Source organism: Vulpes lagopus, chromosome 9 (assembly GCF_018345385.1).
Source record: "Vulpes lagopus strain Blue_001 chromosome 9, ASM1834538v1, whole genome shotgun sequence".
Classification (NCBI taxonomy): domain Eukaryota; kingdom Metazoa; phylum Chordata; class Mammalia; order Carnivora; family Canidae; genus Vulpes; species Vulpes lagopus.
The window spans coordinates 38,262,791-38,282,979 of NC_054832.1; the positions used below are offsets into that span (position 1 = coordinate 38,262,791).

At 43.8% G+C, this 20,189-nt stretch overlaps 2 protein-coding genes across 5 annotated transcripts in view; both read right to left on the reverse strand.

Moving 5' to 3' along the window:
- Positions 1-20,189, reverse strand: part of MATN2 (matrilin 2) — a 147,782-nt gene that overhangs the window by 90,288 nt on the left and 37,305 nt on the right. For all 4 annotated transcript variants that reach the window (XM_041769458.1, XM_041769459.1, XM_041769457.1 and 1 more), the window contains exons 3-4: positions 14,468-15,037; positions 5,717-5,839 (exon numbers count right to left, since the gene is read on the reverse strand). In XM_041769458.1, the coding sequence (XP_041625392.1) occupies positions 5,717-5,839; positions 14,468-15,037 (693 nt within the window). The remainder of the gene's footprint in view (positions 1-5,716; positions 5,840-14,467; positions 15,038-20,189) is intronic.
- On the reverse strand, positions 2,271-2,799 carry LOC121499014 (60S ribosomal protein L23-like). Its single transcript, XM_041769460.1, has 2 exons — positions 2,763-2,799; positions 2,271-2,732 (listed from the first exon to the last, which is right to left on the reverse strand). The coding sequence occupies exons 1-2, from the start codon at positions 2,779-2,781 to the stop codon at positions 2,329-2,331; spliced, it is 423 nt and encodes a 140-aa protein (XP_041625394.1). The 5' UTR covers positions 2,782-2,799; the 3' UTR covers positions 2,271-2,328.

Below are 20,189 nucleotides of genomic sequence, written 5' to 3' on the forward strand. Positions count from 1 at the left end.
TAAAACCTGGTGGGGGTAGGTCTTGCTCATGACACTGAGCAGAGAACTTTTGATTTTTTATTTGCTAGTCTCAAAATTCCTCTGAGTTGACTAAGCCAGGCTATGGAAAGTGGATATTAGCAGATGCCCTCACTGTAGCAGACTATTGGGCAGAAGACAAGGGGAGGAATTTATTGTGCTCTTAGAAGGGAAGGGCAAGAAGGCCATTAGCAGGGTGCCTAAAGGCTGAATATGCTTCAGAGAAACCCCGTGGGGCAAGGGGGCTCCCAAAGAGGCTCCCCAGGGAGGGGACAGGCACAGCTCCCAAAGAAGGTAGGGAGAGGTCTAAAAAAGATGCCTAGGTTGTTTGCGGAGCAGTGTGTGAAGTGACCTCGCTAGGGCTCCCCCAGTTCTCCAGTGAATTCTGTTAAGCCCATGAGTATTCTGTGAATGAATTTTGTTGTGGAAACTGAAGAAAGGTCAGAGGTTCAAGCAGAAGATGAGGATGATTCAGGCTGCCCTCAAAAATCTGGAATCCTGAGAGGAGCCAAAGAACACAGAGCATGGGAGATTCACAGAGTCCAAGGGCTTTGTGCTTCCACAGGCCAGAGAACTGGAGGAGTCAAGCAGATGTCATCTAATTTGGGGGGATAGGAGGCCTCTATCCAACTACTCTCAACCCTGAAAACGAAGTGAGAAGAAAACAGGAAAATGTGGTTTGGCTCTATAAATGTGATACTAATTACAGCCATCTGTGCAAGTGCTTTCCATTAATGCTTAATTGCTTACCATGTGGTATAATGACAATTATGCATTGCACAAACTGTGCGTCAGATTAGCTGACTTTTATTTGCTTCTATATGGGGTGATGTTCCTCACACTCCGGAGTAAGCCTGGTTTGGTAGCCTGGTTGTCTATGGGCTAACATAGTGTGGGTTTACTTACAACTTAAAAATATATATACATAGGACAACACTCAGCGTAGAGGTAATTCTCTCCTCTGAGAGGCAGATTACCTCTTGCTGGCTCAAATGTCAGTATGTTGTCTGTTTTGGGGGCTTGGTAAAAAAAAAAATGAGAATGTGACTTCTATCTGCATTTTATCTTTTGACCTTTTTTATTTAGGAGATCTATAAAGTGTCCTTGCCAAAGGGACTAGATCCCTACACACTTCTAAAACAGAACTTGAATAACCATTCCCAACCAGTGTTGATAACTCACCCTAAGTAAATTCTTCAGAGAAGAAAATAAAATTCAGAAACCATTCCTCAGGGTACAGTTAATAGAGACAGTGAATGAAAAGGCTCTCCAGTGGTTCCCCGTAAAGAACAGCTTGGAAATAAAAGACACCAGCTCATGAATCCCAAAGGTAACTTCTAAGTAGGTGCCTCAAACGGTCTTCCAAACTCTTCCTTCTGGCCTACTATGTGTCAGACTCTGGTCCAGGCACTGTGAAGGCAGGGTGTTGGGGCCTGGAGGCCAACATAAAATACATGAGTATCTTATAAAGCCTCCTTTCTTTTCTTAGGGAGATGCTAACTTGGTTCGGTGAGGGGCCAAAGATGAATTCAAGAGGCCCTTGAGATCAACTGAATACACATTCTTCTCAAGTGCACATGGAACATTCTCCAGAGGACCACATACTGGGTCACAAATCAGGTCTTTACCGATACCAAAAGATTGGAATCATCCCCTGCATATTCTCAGACCAATTTACCTTGAAATTAGAACTAAATCACAACAAGAAGTTTGGAAGGACTTCAAACACATGGAGGTTAAGGACCATCTTGCTAAAAGATTAAAGGGTCAACCAGGAAATTAAGGAAGAATTAAAAAGATTCATGTAAACTAATGAGAATGAAGATACAACCATTCAAAATCTTTGGGATACAGCAAAAGCAGTCCTAAGGGGGAAATACATCGCAATATAAGCATCCATTCAAAAACTGGAAAGAACTCAAATACAAAAGCTAACCTTACACATAAAGGAGCTAGAGAAAAAACAACAAATAGATCCTACACACAGCAGAAGAAGAGAGTTAATAAAGATTCGAGCAGAACTCAACGAAATTGAGACCAGAAGAACTGTGGAACAGATCAACAAAACCAGGAGTTGGTTCTTTGAAAGAATTAATAAGATAGATAAACCATTAGCCAGCCTTATTAAAAAGAAGAGAGAGAAGACTCAAATAAATAAAATCATGAATGAGAAAGGAGAGATCACTACCAACACCAAGAAATACAAACGATTTTAAAAACATATTATGAACATATATATATATGTGTGTGTATTTTTTTTTTTGAGAACAAATAATTTTTATTTTTTTTTAAAACAAATACACCAAAGAATTATGCAATGCTGCCAGCATTGGAAGCAATCCTGGGCCACAAGTCTGCACACTCCTTTGCGACTGGTCCTGTAATAGCAGAACCTTTCATTTCACCTTTATTATTTACTATGACCCCCGCGTTATCCTCAAAATAGAGAAACACACCATCTTTTCTCTGGTATGATTTTCGTTGTCGAATCACCACTGCTGGATGTACCTTCTTCCTGAGCTCTGGTTTGCCTTTCTTCACTGTGGCCATCACCATGTCCCCCACACCAGCAGCAGGAAGTCTGTTCAAGCGTCCCTTAATCCCCTTCACGGAGATAATATACAGATTTTTGGCTCCTGTGTTGTCAGCACAATTGATGACGGCTCCTACCGGAAGACCCAGGGAAATCCGGAATTTTGCACCGGAGGACCCACCACGTCCTAATTTTGCACCGGAGGACCCACCACGTCCTCGCTTCGACATCTTGAACACCGGAAAAGGACATATATATATATATAATGCCAATACATTAGGCAATCTAGAAGAAATGGACGCATTCCTGGAAAGCCACAAATTACCAAAACTGGAACAGGAAGAAATAGAAAACCTGAACAGGCCAATAACAAGGGAGGAAATTGAAGCAGTCATCAAAAACCTCCCAAGACACAAAAGTCCAGGGCCAGATGGCTTCCCTGGGGAATTCTATCAAACGTTTAAAGAAGAAACCATACCTATTCTACTAAAGCTGTTTGGAAAGATAGAAAGAGATGGAGTACTTCCAAATTCGTTCTATGAGGCCAGCATCACCTTAATTCCAAAACCAAAGACCCCATGAAAAAGGAGAATTACAGACCAATATCCCTGATGAACATGGATGCAAAAATTCTCAACAAGATACTAGCCAATAGGATCCAACAACACATTAAGAAAATTATTCACCATGACCAAATAGGATTTATCCCCGGGACACAAGGCTGGTTCAACACTCGTAAAACAATCAGTGTGATTCATCATATCATCAAGAGAAAAACCAAGAACCATATGATCCTCTCAATAGATGCAGAGAAAGCATTTGACAAAATACAGCATCCATTCCCCATCAAAACTCTTCAGAGCATAGGGATAGAGGGAACATTCCTCAACATCTTAAAAGCCACCTACGAAAAGCCCTCAGCAAATATCATTCTCAATGGGGGAAGCACTGGGAGCCTTTCCCCTAAGATCAGGAACAAGACAGAGATGTCCACTCTCACCACTGCTGTTCAACATAGTTCTGGAAGTCCTCGCCTCAGCAATCAGACAACAAAAAGACATTAAAGGCATTCAAATCGGCAAAGAAGAAGTCAAAGTCTCCCTTTTCGCCGATGATATGATACTCTACCTAGAAAACCCAAAAGCCTCCACCCCAAGATTGCTAGAACTCATACAGCAATTTGGTAGCGTGGCAGGATACAAAATCAATGCCCAGAAATCACTGGCATTTCTATACACTAACAATGAGACCGAAGAAAGAGAAATTAAGGAGTCAATCCCATTTACAATTGCACCCAAAAGCATAAGATACCTAGGAACAAACCTAACCAAAGAAGTAAAGGATCTATACCCTAAAAACTATAGAACACTTCTGAAAGAAACTGAGGAAGACACAAAGACATGAAAAAATATTCCATGCTCATGGATTGGAACAATTAATATCGTGAAAACGTCAATGTTACCCAGGGCAATTTACACGTTTAATGCAATCACATCAAAATACCATGGAGTTTCTTCAGAGAGTTGGAACAAATTATTTTAAGATTTGTGTGGAATCAGAAAAGACCCCGAATAGCCAGGGGAATTTTAAAAAAGAAAACCATAGCTGGGGGCATCACAATGCCAGAGTTGAGGTTGTACTACAAAGCTGTGGTCATCAAAACAGGACAAAAACAGACACATAGATCAATGGAACAGAATAGAGAACCCAGAAGTGGACCCTGAACTTTATAGTCAACTAATATTCGATAAAGGAGGAAAGACTATCCACTGGAAGAAAGACAGTCTCTTCAATAAATGGTGCTAGGAAAATTGGACATCCACATGCAGAAGAATGAAACTAGACCACTCTCTTTCACCGTATACAAAGATAAACTCCAAATGGAGGAAAGATCTAAATGTGAGACAAGATTCCATCAAAATCCTAGAGGAGAACACAGGCAACACTCTTTTTGAACTCGGCCATAGTAACTTCTTGCAAGATACATCCACGAAGGCAAAAGAAACAAAAGCAAAAATGAACTATTGGGACTTCATCAAGATAAGAAGCTTTTGCACAGCAAAGGATACAGTCAACAAAACTAAAAGACAACCTACAGAATGGGAGAAGATATTTGCAAATGACCTATCAGATAAAGGGCTAGTTTCCCAGATCTGTAAAGAACTTATTAAACTCAACAGCAAAGAAACAAACAATCCCATCATGAAATGGGCAAAGGACATGAAGAGAAATCTCACAGAGGAAGACATGGACATGGCGGACACGCACATGAGAAAATGCTCTGCATCACTTGCCATCAGGGAAATACAAATCAAAACCACAATGAGATACCACCTCATACCAGTGAGAATGGGGAAAATTAACAAGGCAGGAAACCACAAATGTTGGAGAGGATGCGGAGAAAAGGGGAACCCTCTTACACTGTTGGTGGGAATGTGAACTGGTGCAGCCACTCTGGAAAGCTGTGTGGAGGTTCCTCAAAGAGTTAAAAATAGACCTGCCCTACGACCCAGCAATTGCATTGTTGGGGATTTACCCCAAAGACTCAGATGCAATGAAACACCAGGACACCTGCACCCCGATGTTTCTAGCAGCAATGTCCACAATAGCCAAACTGTGGAAGGAGCCTCAGTATCCATCGGAAGATGAATGGATAAAGAAGATGTGGTCTATGTATACAATGGAATATTACTCAGCCATTAGAAAGGACAAATACCCACCATTTGCTTCGACATGGATGGAATTGGAGGGTATTATGCTGAGTGAAATGTAGTCAATCGGAGAAGGACAAACATTATATGGTCTCATTCATTTGGGGAATATAAATAATAGTGAAAGGGAATAGAAGGGAAGGGAGAAGAAATGTGTGGGAAATACCAGAAAGGGAGACAGAACATGGAAGACTCCTAACTCTGGGAAACGAACTAGGGGTGATGGAGGGGAGGAGGGCGGGGGCTGGGGGTGACTGGGTGGCGGGCACTGAGGGGGGCACTTGACGGGATGAGCCCTGGGTGTTATTCTGTATGTTGGCAAATTGAACACCAATAAAAAATAAATTTATTATTAAAAAAACAAAATGGAAAAAAGAAAAAAAAAAGAGGCCCTTGAGAGAGCAGAGTGAGGGCAGAAGAGGACAGTACAGATACATCAGCAAAGCAATCTTACTTCTGCAAGTCGTCTGATCTGAGTTGAGGATGTACCCTTGTTTGCACCTGCAGACGTATGAGCCGGGGGTATTGATGCAGAAGTGGGCACAGTTATGCTCCAGGACGCTGCACATGTGGACCACTGAAAGGGAAGATACAGCAAGTTAAGGCAATGATGATGCCTTCTCTGACTTCATCCACCCACATTTATTCAGAACCTACTGTCAAGGGGAAAGCAGGACCGAAAGGAAAACAAACTGCAGTCCATACCCTCAAGGGGACTTAGAGCCTCTGGTTGGACAGTCAGTTCTAGATAAATGCCATCAGCAATATATAGATCAAGGGCCACAGAGAGTTAAAGGGAAATGATACTAGGTTGATATGTGATATAGCTGATAAAAATGGGTCAAACATGACCTACCAAAAAACAGAAATTTCATGGTTCAATTAATAATACTCGACTGGGGACCCAGTCGGGTTTGCTGATACCCGAGGGGGCATTGGCTAATGCGTAGATTTTCAGTAGCAGCAATGGCGGTGGAGGACAAGCTATTAGTTAAATGAGGATATGGTAACAAGTCAACAGTTTTTTTAGGACCATAAATCCCCAGAGCAATCTTTTAATACACGAAGTGTCACACAGAATATTTTGGAGTAAAAAATGCATGTCTAAGTTCCATGTTTCCATAATCTTTCTGTTTTTTCAATTTAAAATCTTTCTGCATTTAGTTTCTGAAGTACTTTGACTTTCAGATACATCAGTTCTTGCATAAGTCTATCTGGAGCTCATAAAAATTCTCATTTTTTTACATCTTAGTTTATTACTTTATTCAAATAATTCAAGTTGAACATATTTAAAATTAACAATCATCATTATAAACAGAGTACAAGTTATGTAAGTGTTCTCATAAACAAAAAAGATGTCCATATGCAGGAATATATTTTTATGAAGCCAAAATAAAAGAGGCTTTCAAAAGCTAAGAACAATCTCATTAATCCAGCACTTAGGAAAATTGAGCTACTGATGAAATTGATGACATACCTTACATTCATGTCTCATTACTTCTAAGTAAGAAATACTGTGGGAAATAAAAGGAGTAAAAGTTTTAAAATTCTTAACAATACAATTTAGAATGATTGTTGTGAGTTTATAATTGTTTGTGTTTTAATTCCTGTTAAGATACAATGTTTGGAAAGTTCATAGATTAAAATCTAATCAATCAGTTTTACTTTGGTGTGAAAAAAAAATCTATTTCTGTGATCTAGGCAATTTTCTTAACCTCCATTTGCATAAAATGGGGATTAAAAAATAGCACCTACCTCATAAGGGCTTTGTAAAGGTTAAAATAATTAAGATAGTAAAGTGCTTAGAACAGTGCCCTGGGGGACTGCTCCGTATGTTAGCCATATGTAGCAAAGGGAAGCATGGAGGTTTATTGTCTTATTTTACATATGTGGGCTCATTCTATATGTGCTGATTGTCAGCTTGGATTTCCACTCAATGCTGACCACAGATGCTATCTGTATTGATGTATATACTGTCTTTCAGGGACTCTAAGATGCACCCCAATTTGAAAGATGTTAAAATGTGAAACCATGTACAATTGATCTTAATTATTCACAGACTCCGTATTTGTGAACTCGCCTACTCACTAAGATTTATTGGTAATCCTGAAATCAATACTCAGAGTGCTTTCGCACTCATTCAGCCGCATGCTCAGTGATGAAAAATGTGAATCTGTTGACGTGCACATTGCAAGCGGAGGTGGGATAAAGCGAAGCCCTGCCTCTTTGTTGCAGCTCTCAGATGGTAAACAGGTATCTTTTTCAAACACTATTTAGAGCCACATTTAAAACATTTTTGTGCTCTTTTTTTTTTTTTTTTTTTTGGTGATTTTGCTGTTTAGCATGGCCCCAAGCAGAGCGCGGAAGTGCTGGTGTTTGCTGACATGAGGCGCTTGTGAAGTGTGTCTAGTGCTCCTAAGTGCAAGTAGGCTGTGAGGCGCCTCACAGGGAAAATGTATGTTAAATCAATTGCATGCCTGCAGAAATAATAGTACTATTGGCTGTGAGTTCAGTGTTAATGAAGCAACATATATGTTGAATAAAGTGCCTTTAAACACATAGAACAAGGTTATATGTTATCAGTTGACAAAAATGTGGACACTAGAGGCTTATAGGAACCTAATTCTGTATTTCCCTTAGGAGCCATGGTTCGGTATTTGCAAATTCAGCATTCACCATAACTTTACAGAACATAATTCTGAGAATGATGAGAATCAACTGTATATCTTATATTTGATCAAATACATTAGGTCTAGTTTATTCCTTTCAATCACTTTATTGATTGGTCCTACGAGTCTTCCTCGTGTTTAGCCATTTCTCCATAAGCCGTCACTTGAGCAGTCACCAAATTTTCACTTTCATGAGGCTGAGATGTACATTCTCAAACACATCTCGAGCACATGTGCAGTGATTTCACTAGAGCTCGGTCCTGGTTTGAATAGATGTGGCGTAATTGCCTTGCAAGGTGGTTCACGCCAGCAGAGCACAAGAGAAACAATTCCCACACAAAAAACCTCAGCACTCAGGATTATCACAATGTTAAGTTTCCGACAGTCAGTCGTGAGTGTGGAAAATCATTATCCTGTTTTTAATTTGCATTTGCTATGCACCCTGGAAGGCTCTCTTCCTTTCCTGGATGGCTGGAGCCCAGTGGCCCACAGGCATGGGGTTGTCTCTGAGGAGCTCTCAGCATGTCCCTCTCCTGGGTAATGAAGGAAGTCTCAAGTCAAGGCAACCAGCAGCACAGCAGTTAGCCACTGGTGTAAGGCCCAGGTGACGAGCCTGGTGCCTGCCTGTCTTCTCACCAGGACCCTGGCAGACGAATTAAGGGAACAGGAGATGCGAGGTAGAGAAAGCACAAGTGGGCAGCAGGCAGCACAGTGGTGACGAGGGCGACTCCTGGAAGCAGACTGCCTGAAGGCTCTGCTTCACCACTTACTGTGACATTGTATGAATTACTTATTTTCCCTAAACTTCCCTTTCTTCACCTGTCAAATGGGGAAATTACAAGAACTCTTGAAGAGGGTTTTGGAGTGACAGCTCATTACTACAGCTTGTTTTGGCCATGAGTTGTAAAAGAATCGGAAGCAGGAGACTGTAAGTTGGTCTCACGGAAAGTGTGTTGGAGGAGAAGGGAAGATTTGGATGAGAAGGGAAGAAGGTGCTCCAGTTCACCTCTACCTGAACAAGGGAGAGGAGTTCAGGTAAGTTGGGTAGCCCTTCTAGACCTGTTTCTTTACCTGTAGAATAAAGGCATGAATGGTGTCTAGGGCCCCTCAGCACAGACACTTAATATTTTGTCTGTGCAGCACCATCCACCTCCTTTTCTAGAAATCGCCCTTCCTTCTCACCTCAAATGCATGGGAACTGTCGGAGCTGCCCACGTGTTGGGAGGAGGCAGCCCCCTCCTGGATGCCACTGGCCTGCAGAGAGTTCCTTCCTTGGCATCCAGGAATGAGAACTGAGGAGAAAGGGCCTTAAACCAAGGGCAAGGACATATGGGGGGCTGGCAGGTTGCATGCCTTCTGCTCCTGAGGCAGAGGGAGGAGGTGGAGAGAAAGTGGGGCTGCCATTCACTCCTCTCCTCTTTATTTCCATGAGGGCATATAATACCATCTCCCCTGCCCCCAAAAGCTAGTTCAAATCAAATTTCTGTTATTTTCAAGCAAAAGAATCCCAAACATTTTGACTGAGATAAAATAAAAATTCTCCATCTGTCAAACTTTATGGATGAGTGATTGGGGTTTCCAAGAACTTCAAGGCCCTCATACCCAGCTGTCCCATGCAACCAACTGGGCTCTGTGCCATGATGCAGGGGAGGTCGTCCTGCCTCCACCACTCACCTCCACAAGGCCTGACAGGTTGCAAATGGGTCAAGGCTTTGTGTTCTGGGGAAGGAATCACTAGTCAGCAGACCACATCATTGGCAGAATTGGATTTTGCTTTAACTAAAAGATAGAAATGTGTATAAATGCTTATTAACAAATGCATAAATGATCAAAGAAGTGGCAGGGCTGACTAGAGGTCTAGAAAGGAACAATTATTGGGTACAAAGAGCCAACCTTTGTTGAAGTCAGTCTTGTCTCTCACTTAACACCAGAGCCTCAAAGAGCTGTAGTAAGTGTAGACTTTGCCCAGGCTGGTTCACAAAAGGTCTTAGGAATACTATGAGAGCCTTAATGCATGCCTGGCCTGGGTGGGGTGGGGCTACTAGCATAGGAACAGGAGCCTTCAGGCTCCAACTACCAGGCCTGGCTGATACAGCAGGTAGCAAGAGGTTAATTAAAAGCAGCCCTGCCCAGGTAACAATGAGTCATCAGAAAGCTCCGGGTAGACCTGAGTTTTTCAGCCCCTAGATTCAGTGTCCTCTCGCACTGGGTGGCAAAAATGGCAGACCCTGGGATGTGTAGGTTTTTGGTCATCTTGTAGACAGGTTCTCAATTCACAGGATCCCTCCTCTCCAAGTCTCTCTGGGGCTCTCAGGGGTGGCCTGAGAATGCAACCTCAGCATTCTCCCTCCTGCTGTGGCTGGTGTAGGAATTTACTGCCTGTGGATATAAAGCCACCGCTGTGCCCAAGTTCATGCCCACACAGCCAGTGAGAGCCAGAACTAGGTCTGCCACTCAGGGGCACCCTGGCTTCAGAGCCTAATCTCTTCCTAGTTTTACAATAAAGGTTCCTGCTTTGATCACTCAGGACGACTGCCTATCTCTTCCGATCCACAGATCCAGCAGCATTTTTCAGCTCAGCTAGAAGTGTAGGAGCCTTAGCCCTCCATCCCTCCGAAATCCTGTTCTTAGCTGCATGGTGGCCTCCACTTCTATGCCTACCCCTTTGTTTGCAGTTTTCAAATGGTGGGTCAAGTCTCCTTAACAGGTTACAACATTATGAGAGAATCTGGACTAGTTCTTTGCTGCTGTTGTTATTGTTTAATGAAATAAAAAAGTCAATTAAAAAATCATTCTTTTCCTGGCTTATTGCCATGGCCCAACCCCTTCCCCTACCCCAGTAGCCAGGAAACTCCAACTCATCAGTCAAGTCTGTGAAGCACAGAGTGGTTAAGATATAGGCTCTGAGGCAGAAGGCCTGGGCCGACATCTCAACTCTACCATAGTGTTGTGTGACCTTGGACAAGTCATTGAACCTCTCTGGGTCTCAATTTTCTCTTCTGTAAAATGACAGTTGTAAGAACACCTACTTCGAAGATTTGTTGTGTGAGAAAAATGAGTTAACATATGCTAATAGGTCAAACCAGTGCATTAATATTATATTAATATCAATAAATGATAATGATTATTATCATCTCCTTTCTAAAGCCCTCCTAGAACCCCTAGAGAGCCCCAGGTGTTCTTTGGCCCTCAGTGCCAGGTGACTCTCAGAAGTGCACATTTTGGATAGGTGGCATCCTATTTCTCTGTTAGGAGAGCATCTTCCCAGCAGCCTAAAACCCTCAGGCCTGGCACAGGGAGCATAAGAGCTTGGGCCAGAGAGCCTGCAATCTGAATCTCCAGCCCTGCTATTTGAAATTGCTTATCTTTTCTAAGGCTCAGTTTACACTTTTGTAAAATGGGAATGATAAGAGCACCCGCCTCATAAGACTGTTGTAAGTATTAAATGCATACAGAAAGTACCTAGCCCAGGACAAAATTAGCTATTAATAACAGAATGTAGCTCAACAAATATTTAAGGAACAAATGAGACTTCCAAAACCTCACAGATGCCTGGAACTTCAAAGATATTCCTTGCTGTTGTCTGATAATTGGAGTGCGGGTCAAAACTGAGGCCATCTGCCTAGCCTGCTGGTCCTCTGTGTATCTGACTGTAATCACACACAGCATGGCACACACTGTATAGGGCTCTACAGTTGATAACGCCCCTTCACACATCTACTCTGTAGGTAAAATCCCCATTTTGCACATTGCAAAATATTGTACAGATGGCGTGGGGATGAGATTCAAGTCTGCCCCTCCTCCTATCCTACAAAGGCTTCCTCAAATTCTGAGGCAAATGCCAACCTCAAAGCTGGTTGACCTTGCAAGGCTAGACTGTGGAGGTGGCCACCTTAATGGTTGCCGCCTTAAAAGAAAATGGTTTACCTTAAAAGAGCAATTTACAACCCCTGACACGTGGAGGAGCGCAATGAGCAAGAAGTTTGCAAATAGAACCCAGGGACCAGGAATTCACTTAAGCTGTTTACTAAGGTGTAAAGAAGGAGGGATGCTACTGCGTTGCTTCCCCCAGATTTTCACGAGGATCAAATACAAGAACAGAAGGTAAAGTGCTTTACAAATATTAGTTATTGCAGTCTTTATTGCAGGGTTGAGAAAGGGGCCCCAGGGCCTCCTCAACCTTTTTAGACATTGACAGATCTGCTCAGCAGAAGCCATGGGAGGTGGGAGAGGAGCTAGTCCCCTGCTGGTGGCCAGGGGGATTCAGTTCCCAGGCCACACAAACAAACCAATAGCATAATACCCCTATGTTCTTAGGGCTTCTGGATTACAACCAAGGGTGGGGTGGAGGGCCCAAACTGCCTTTTAATTTTGCTGCCTGACCATAAACACACAGAGAAGGTTTTTCTTCAGACAAGGCTACATCCTCAGCCTCATAATGCCTTTTCATTTGCTGATAAATCCAGATCGCTCAGAAAATAACTCCTCCATTGACATTTTCCAAAAAAATGCATAAACTCATCAAAACGGTTACGGAACCAATTTCTTTTTTAATATTTCCAGGAAAGGGGGAATATAAATTCTGCAGAAGTCATTTAAAGTCATAAACCTTAAAATATTTGTAGCTTATTCTACTGGTGGAAGTTGACCAGGTGACCGGGGCTCTTCTGTGGTGCCAGGACAAATGGCACTTTTGAAAATTCTCCAAATGACAGGGCAGAGAAAAAAGTTCTTTTTCCTTCATGGCATTGATTTTTTTTTTTTTTAATGAATCTTTTGATTTGGGAGTCAAGAAACAACGGAATCTCTGCTTTTTGAGGTTAGTTCTCAGCAGGGTATTATATATATATATATAATATATATATATTTTATATTATATATATATGTTTTATATAAAAACTTTTATATTTTATATATATATATGTATGTATGTGTATATATATATATATATATATATATATATATATATATATATATATAAAGACACATCAAAACACACTGTTTTTCCTCCTTGAGGCTTTGGTGGGGGGAAACAGAGGTCTCTAAGCTGTGTCAGAGTCTGAGAACAGAGTCAGAGTCCTCAGAGCCCCCAGGGGGACAGAGTCCTGCTTGCTCCTGGGGAGCTGGAAATGAGTCTAGTCCTTAAGCTCATTCTCCACAGATACTCCTGGGGAACACTAATGATTTCAAAATAGATCTTTCCTTTTGCTTTCCCATCAAAGAAGCATGGCAGTTGGAGGGGACAGGAATAAAGGGAGGTGGGCAAGGTAGGACTGGACACGGTTTACCAGTTCAGAGGCACGTTTCCAGTTTCCAGGGACTGGCAAGGAGACTAGGTAGGCCTCCTGGGCCACTGCCCTCCTGGAGGAGGAAAGCACAGGAAGCCAGAGGCAGAAACAGGAAACTGGGAAGAGAGGGAGCAGACCTGCGGGGGGGAAGTTGAGGCATGAGTTCTGGGCACAGGTCCCTGAGAGGCAGATAACAAGGAAGGGACAGAGAAATCTCATGGAGAGGAGGGTTAGAAAGCAAGAGGGGCGGGTATTAGGCTGACTGAAATAAGTCAATTGGAGAAAGGAAATTATCAAATGATTTCACTCCTATGTAGAATATAAGAAACCATATGGTCAAGGGACCATAAGGGAAGGAGGGAAACTGAGTGGGGTAAAAATCAGAGAGGAAGACAAACCATGAAAGACTCCTAGCTCTGGGGAACAAACTGAAGGTTGCTGGAGGGGAGGTGGGTGGAGGGATGGGGTAACTGGGTGATGGGCACTGAGGAGGGCACATGATGGGATGAGCACTGGATGTTATACTATACGTTGGCAAATTGAATTTAAATAAAAATCAAAAAAATTAAATAAAACCATAAAAAAGGATTGAATAAAAAGGTAATAAAAAGTAAAAAAAATAAAAAATAAAAAGAAAGAAAGAAAAGCAAGCAAGCGAGGGCAGATGAGCCTTACAGCAGAAGGCAGCTCAAGGACGTGAGGAGGCATTCCCCCTGCAGAAGGAGGTGACCTCAGCTCAGGCCTTCTTATGCACTGGGCCTCTCTGAAGAGGAAACATCCACCACTTGCACCACCATGGGGCAATGGTGCTTGGTATTGGACCCCATCCAAGGAGACATTATGGTATTTTTTTGCCCTCCTATTCTCATCTATACTCCGACTCACAAATTCTAACTTAGGAAATGCCAGTGCAGTCCAATGTGCTGGAGAAATACTGCCTATCTACTCATAGTCATTCAACAGTGTGGGTTTGAACATCCCTTCCTCAGAGAAATCTCCCTGAACACCCTGGCCTTGGTTGAGTCCTGCCCTGCATTCTTCCTCTGTCATGACTGCAGTTACTTACTCATCTGTGTCACTGTCTCCTTATTATCTGCCTCCTTGGCTAGAGTGTAACCCCAAGAGAACACCGTGTCTATCCTGGCCTTTGTGGAGCACTGCTTCCCTGCACAGTACCTGGGATAAGGTAGCACAGAATCTATGCTGAAAGATAAAAGAAGGAATCCTCCACAGGGGAGCAGGACTTACTGCACAACTTCTTCTGGAACACCGAGGTCAGGGACTCCATCTGGCTGAAGTTGGCCACCAGGAAGACATGGTCCTCATAGGGCTCACTCCCGATGGCCTTCAGTGTGTTGAGGTCCACCTGGCCCACACCGATGGCAAAGATCAGGATGCCTGTGTTGCGTGCCTTGGCAGCCACCTCAGCCACGGAGTCCTGTGGCCTCCCGTCAGTCACAATCATTATGACCCGCAGCACATTCTCCGTCAGGGGCCGTGCCCCCTCTGCTTCTGAGAATGCAATGTTCAAGGCGTACTGGATGGCCAGCCCCGTCATGGTGCCTGTGGACAGGTGCCTCATCCTCTTGACAGCACGCTCCACTTCAGACTTCCTCTTGAAGGTCTTGAGGGAGAACTCGTTCTTGATGGTGCTGCCATACTGCAGCAGGCCCACTCGGGTGAGGTCAGGACTGATGTCCAAGAACTGCAAGATGTCCAGGATGAACTCCTTAACCTTTGCATAGTCATGGGTGTTGACGCTGCGGGAGCTGTCGATGATGAAGACCAGGTCTGCCTGTTTATTCTCACAGGAGCTCTCTGGGGAAAGAGGAGAGGTCAAACTCATTGGAGGAGTGCTAAGGGCCAGTGCAGGCTGGCTGTTACTGGAATTCCTAGGGCTGGGGGAACTCCAGTCTTCATTGGTCTTTCTTCCCCACTCAGAGAAGCTGTAAGTATATAATGTGCATGACGGGGTGATCATGAGTATTGGCTACAAACAGATACTAATAATTTTTTGCAAGATAAATGAACACTTCGGTTCCTAAGAAGTCATCAATACAGTTTTAAGATGAGCAAACCCCTGATCAGGGTCAAACACGATTTTATTATTTAGTGCAGGCCACAAAAGCTTGGCTGGATATTGCATGGCATATAACACAAGCCTACAACGGGGAGCACCATCAAGGAGCTTACAGTCTACCTTGGGAACTTAACAAATGTAATGAATAATTAGCAGTAAGCAGAGTGGTGTGGACAGTAGATGTTCAGAGAACAGGGATGTTAGGAGGCTGGGGCCAAGAAGATAGGACATGAATGAGTTTTATGCAGTGTTGGGATTGAAAGTAGGAACACACGAAGAGAGACCCATGAACGGAAGCCTAAGATGGCAGGAATAATGGCGGAAATGGAAGAAGCGATGAAGAAATTGCTGGAGGTACAGACAGGAATGGAGCTGGTGGTGGGTAACTTGAAGCCAGCCATGAAAGGCCCAAGAAGTGCATGTGTGATACCACAGGTGATGGGCATAATACCTTAGCATCATATTACATAACTTTGCTGGCCTGTGCAGAGGTCACATAATAACAGGTCAATTGAGGGTGGCAGTGGTTTGCAAGGTGGGTGAGGCAGTACCACTGCTGCACTCATCTGGTTGAGAGGGGGACTCAACCTCAACTGGTGGGGGGTGGGGGGAGAGGCAGGGCATCGTGGAACCAGAGAAGGAACCGACCAAGAAATATTTCTTTTTTTTTTTTTTTTGACCACGAAACATTTCAACAAAGGATACCATTAGACGGGAAAAAGGCAAATGTGGAATCTCATTCTTACCCCCACATGCTATTCCTTCAGGCTCCAAGCAAGAAGGCTAAAAGGGGTATGAATCTGGGGACAAAACTCATCACCTCCTGGGAAAAAGCTGATATGGGATAAACCAAAAGGCCTTCTGCCTCAGAGGTTGGAGGTTGGAATTTCTCAGATGTTCTGAGCTATTGCCTCCAGCCAAGGGAGTCTCCCCTCCCCTTCCCAGACTCTGTAGCTAAATCCAGATTTGATGGGGATTAGAAAAGGGATCCCAAATGCTTGACCTAAATCCCAATCACCACAGCTGCAAGAAAGAGAGACAAAGCCAAATATGAGACAGTGAACCCAGTCATCAAAATGACAAGTTGGAAAGGCCCATGAAGTCATCCTGTCCAGGCCAGCTTGCCAGGCTGTGACTCGTCCCGAGAGCCTGTGCACAAACCTCGTCCACTGTAGCCTTATAAGTCTTCCGATTTGGGAGTGAGGAAGCACCCCCAAACAACAGCATCCCAACAGAAGACCAACCTTGTGCTGCACCCACATATAACACCGGGGCTGTGTGAATTCAAAGTGAGTTTCTCAAACCAGAGGCCCCAGAAAACCACCTTTGAGACTCTGGGAGAAAGATCAATATAAAATCTGACTTTGTGGGATGTTTTCAAATCTTTTTTCCAGAGCACATTCATCACTATGGTCTCATTTGATTTTCAGAATAAGCTCTTAAGAGGGAAGCAGAGTATCATACCCACTAGAAGCATGAGAAAATGGAAGCCCCAAGAGTTGGAGAATCTCTTCTTTTGCAGAGAAATACCTATATGAAGACAGGGCAACACCCAATGCATTAAGTGGTAGTGAGAATTTTGGGAACTGGTGTGGGGGAAGAGGGTGGCCTTGCGTTCTTGTCTTCCCACACTGCCCCCCACTTCTCTCCTGTGAGACCCAGCCTCTGGAGGAGAAGGCTGCTGCTCCTGGCTGTGTATGTAGTCCGTGTTGCCCACAGACTCCTGCCCCACGAGGCAAGCGGCTGAAATCCAGCCCAGCCCTGAGCCCCCAGTACTGTGTCCACCCTGAGAAGTGCCTAGAAGGAGTGCCTCTTCTAATTTTCACAAAGGTGCCTCTGGTCTAGCATACAGCCCTTGGTCAGAGCCATGAATGATGGACTTACAGGTCCCAGGCCGGCCCCTGCCCAGAAGCCATCTGCACCCACCAGTGATGTGTGAACCTATCACAGGGAGAATGGCCCAGTGATCTCTGCCTGCTGAGGGCATCTGCAACAACCCTGCTGCAGAGGAAGATATTAAGGAAAGGCTGCTTGGAAGGGGGAGAGGAGACAGTAGACTGGCCCCCTGAGCAGTCTTCCTCCAGAGATGTTTGGAAGCAGGAAGTCCTCTGGGGCTGGGTTCTTTGCTGTGGGTCTTAATCACAGTGTAAACATCCCACCAAGCATCACACTCAATTTAAAGGGAAGCCTGGAAGTTCCATGGGGAATTATGTGATAAATTGGATTAGTTCCCATCAAAACAAGTGTGTTGTTTCCACAATGCCTGGGCATTTACAAAAACACCACAAAGTTTCAAAATGTTGGAGGTTCCCAAGGAGCTGTGACTGAGTTGAAAGCGAATCTTGACAGCCCAAGTGACTGAGTTTTCTTCAGGACAACTTCTCAGGTCCCTTAAGGGCTCAGAACCACAGTCTTGCGGCTTGTCCCTGAGAGGACAGTTCAGTGGTTCTTAAACTTGAGGTGCCTCCCAACTCCCTGGAGAAGTGTTAAAAACTAAGATTGGTGGGCCACACCTCCAGAGTTTCTGATCCTTTAGATCTAGGGTGGCACCAAAAAAATCTGCATTTCTAGCAAGTTCTCAGGTGAACTACTCGTACTACAATGCTACTGGTATGGTGACCACACTTTGAGAACCACTAATTTAAGTACTAGAGAGATTTCTGGAGGAAAGAAATTCTGGCAAGTCTCAACCTCAGCATAAGACTGTAAATTCTCCAAAGTGGGAAACTTGTCTCACTCATCTTCCTGACTATGCAATTGGGAACAAAGTAAGTCTTCAGTCAACATTTGTGGAATTAAATGAAATTCTTGGTGGTGAAGCAAGGTTTCAAGTGGAAGGGATTGAGCCAGAGCAGTCAATTCAAGGAGATGGATGAGGACTACAAAGTGAAAAAGTTCTAAAGCAGAAACAGGTGTGGGTCCTGCTAATAGAGTCATAGATCCTAGACCAAAATCTCTGCCATTTTATGAGGAAGCATAGCCACTTATGAACTTCGGTTCATAGACTCATAGACTAATAAACTCAGCTTGAGTGGTCTATATAAAGTCCAAGTCACTCATTTTACAGAAGGGGAAACTGAGGCTCACTCCACCTCTGTGAGGCCTTGTGGCTCATTAGGGCCAGACTTGGGATTATACTGATGGCTCTTCCACCATGGAAGGCATCATGGTGGGCATTTTGGAAAATTCTCAATACAGCCAGCATTACAACATGAGCTTTATAGGGATGCCTGAGTGGCTCAGCTGTTGAATGTCTGCCTTCGGCTCAGGGCGTGGTCCCGGAGACCCACAATCGAGTCCCACATTGGGCTCCCTGCAGGGAGCCTGCTTCTCCCTCTGCCTGTGTCTCTGCCTCTCTCTGTGTCTCTCATGAATAAATAAAATCTTGAAAAAAAAAACTATAAACAACATGAACTTTGTAAATGCTTTGGAATATTTGCTGTGAAGAACCCCAACAGATTTTCCACACAGGGACTGCTAAGAGATGTTTCTAGAAAGTGGACTTTCCTCTGTGTGTGTTCCTTTCACAAATTGGTTCTGATAAACGGCATCCCTATCTTCCGAGCATGGGAGAAGAGCATACAATCTTCCTTCCTTCATGACAGACATTCAAAGCACTGGATAAGGGTTTGTTTTGTGGGCACATGATAAAATGTCATCCCTTGAACCACAAAGTGACAGTCTGGACCTTGTTAACGGCACTTCAATACTTTCAGCTTGCCTTCAAAACCCACAAGTTGGGCAAACAAGTGTCTCTTACCATTGAACCTGAGCCAGGACAATTTTAAGCAACATTCCCACTCCAGCAGGATTACACTGTGCAACCTCGGAGTGATTTCCTCCTCTCAGGGTTGTAGACTTGTCACTAATGAGCCCCCTTTGCTCTGGTTCCATCACAGCCATGTAATTGTACAGTAAATATTTGGTGCGATCTGCCTGGGAAGATAAAAGCATGCTTGGAGAAGGAAAGTATGTGAGTATCTATAACAAAGGTAAAATAATTTCATCCAGAAACTGAAAAGGGGCTCTGAAATGCTTAGTGAAGCAACATATAGTCCTATGTCCTCAGTGTAAGTCCAGTCTCTGCCACCTTTTGTCCATGTGGTCTTGAGCCTCTGCTGACCTCTCTGACCCTCTCTTCTTCTGTGAAATAGTGATAATAATACTTCCCAGGGATGTTATGAAACTCAAAAGAATATAATAATAATTTATAGCTATGGTTTATTGAGTACTTAATACATACTTGGCCTTGTTCTGAATACTTTCCATGGTGTTGGCTTATTTATTCTTTACACCAACTTTAGGGAGTAGGTACTGTACTATTCCCATTTTACAGATGAGGACAGTGAGTCTAGAAAGGCCAAATAACTAGCTCAGGTTCTCATACTTAGGAAGAGGGGGAGCCAGGACTTGAACCCATCTTGCCTGGCTCTGTAGCCCACACTCTTAACCACCAAGCAGTACTCAGGAAGGATTTTGTCCGTTTACACCCACTGTTCTCAGAATACTCAAGATGCGCAGGGACTGCACCAGCTTACTGGGGTCAGTTCTTTCCTTCCCTGGATCCACAGCCTGAAAGTTATGGCTCAAACTTGCCTGCTTCCTGCCAAGTGTTGCTCCCTGCTAAATGACTATTTTCATTTTTAAAAAATTAATAGAATGATAAAACAGACGCTTGCCTCCCCAAATAGCAGCAGCCCAGTCCATCAGGCTGCTAGTCATTCTCATTCTCCCTCACCTGGCAATTGCTAGCTGAGAGATCAGTAGGAGCAAGGGCCCAGGGGAACCTGAGGGATGGAGCAGGTGTGATGCAGAGCCCAGGGAAATTACATCCCATAAGCATTTGGTTTATGTGAATGGAAATATAGAGGCTGGTCAAAGAAAGACAGC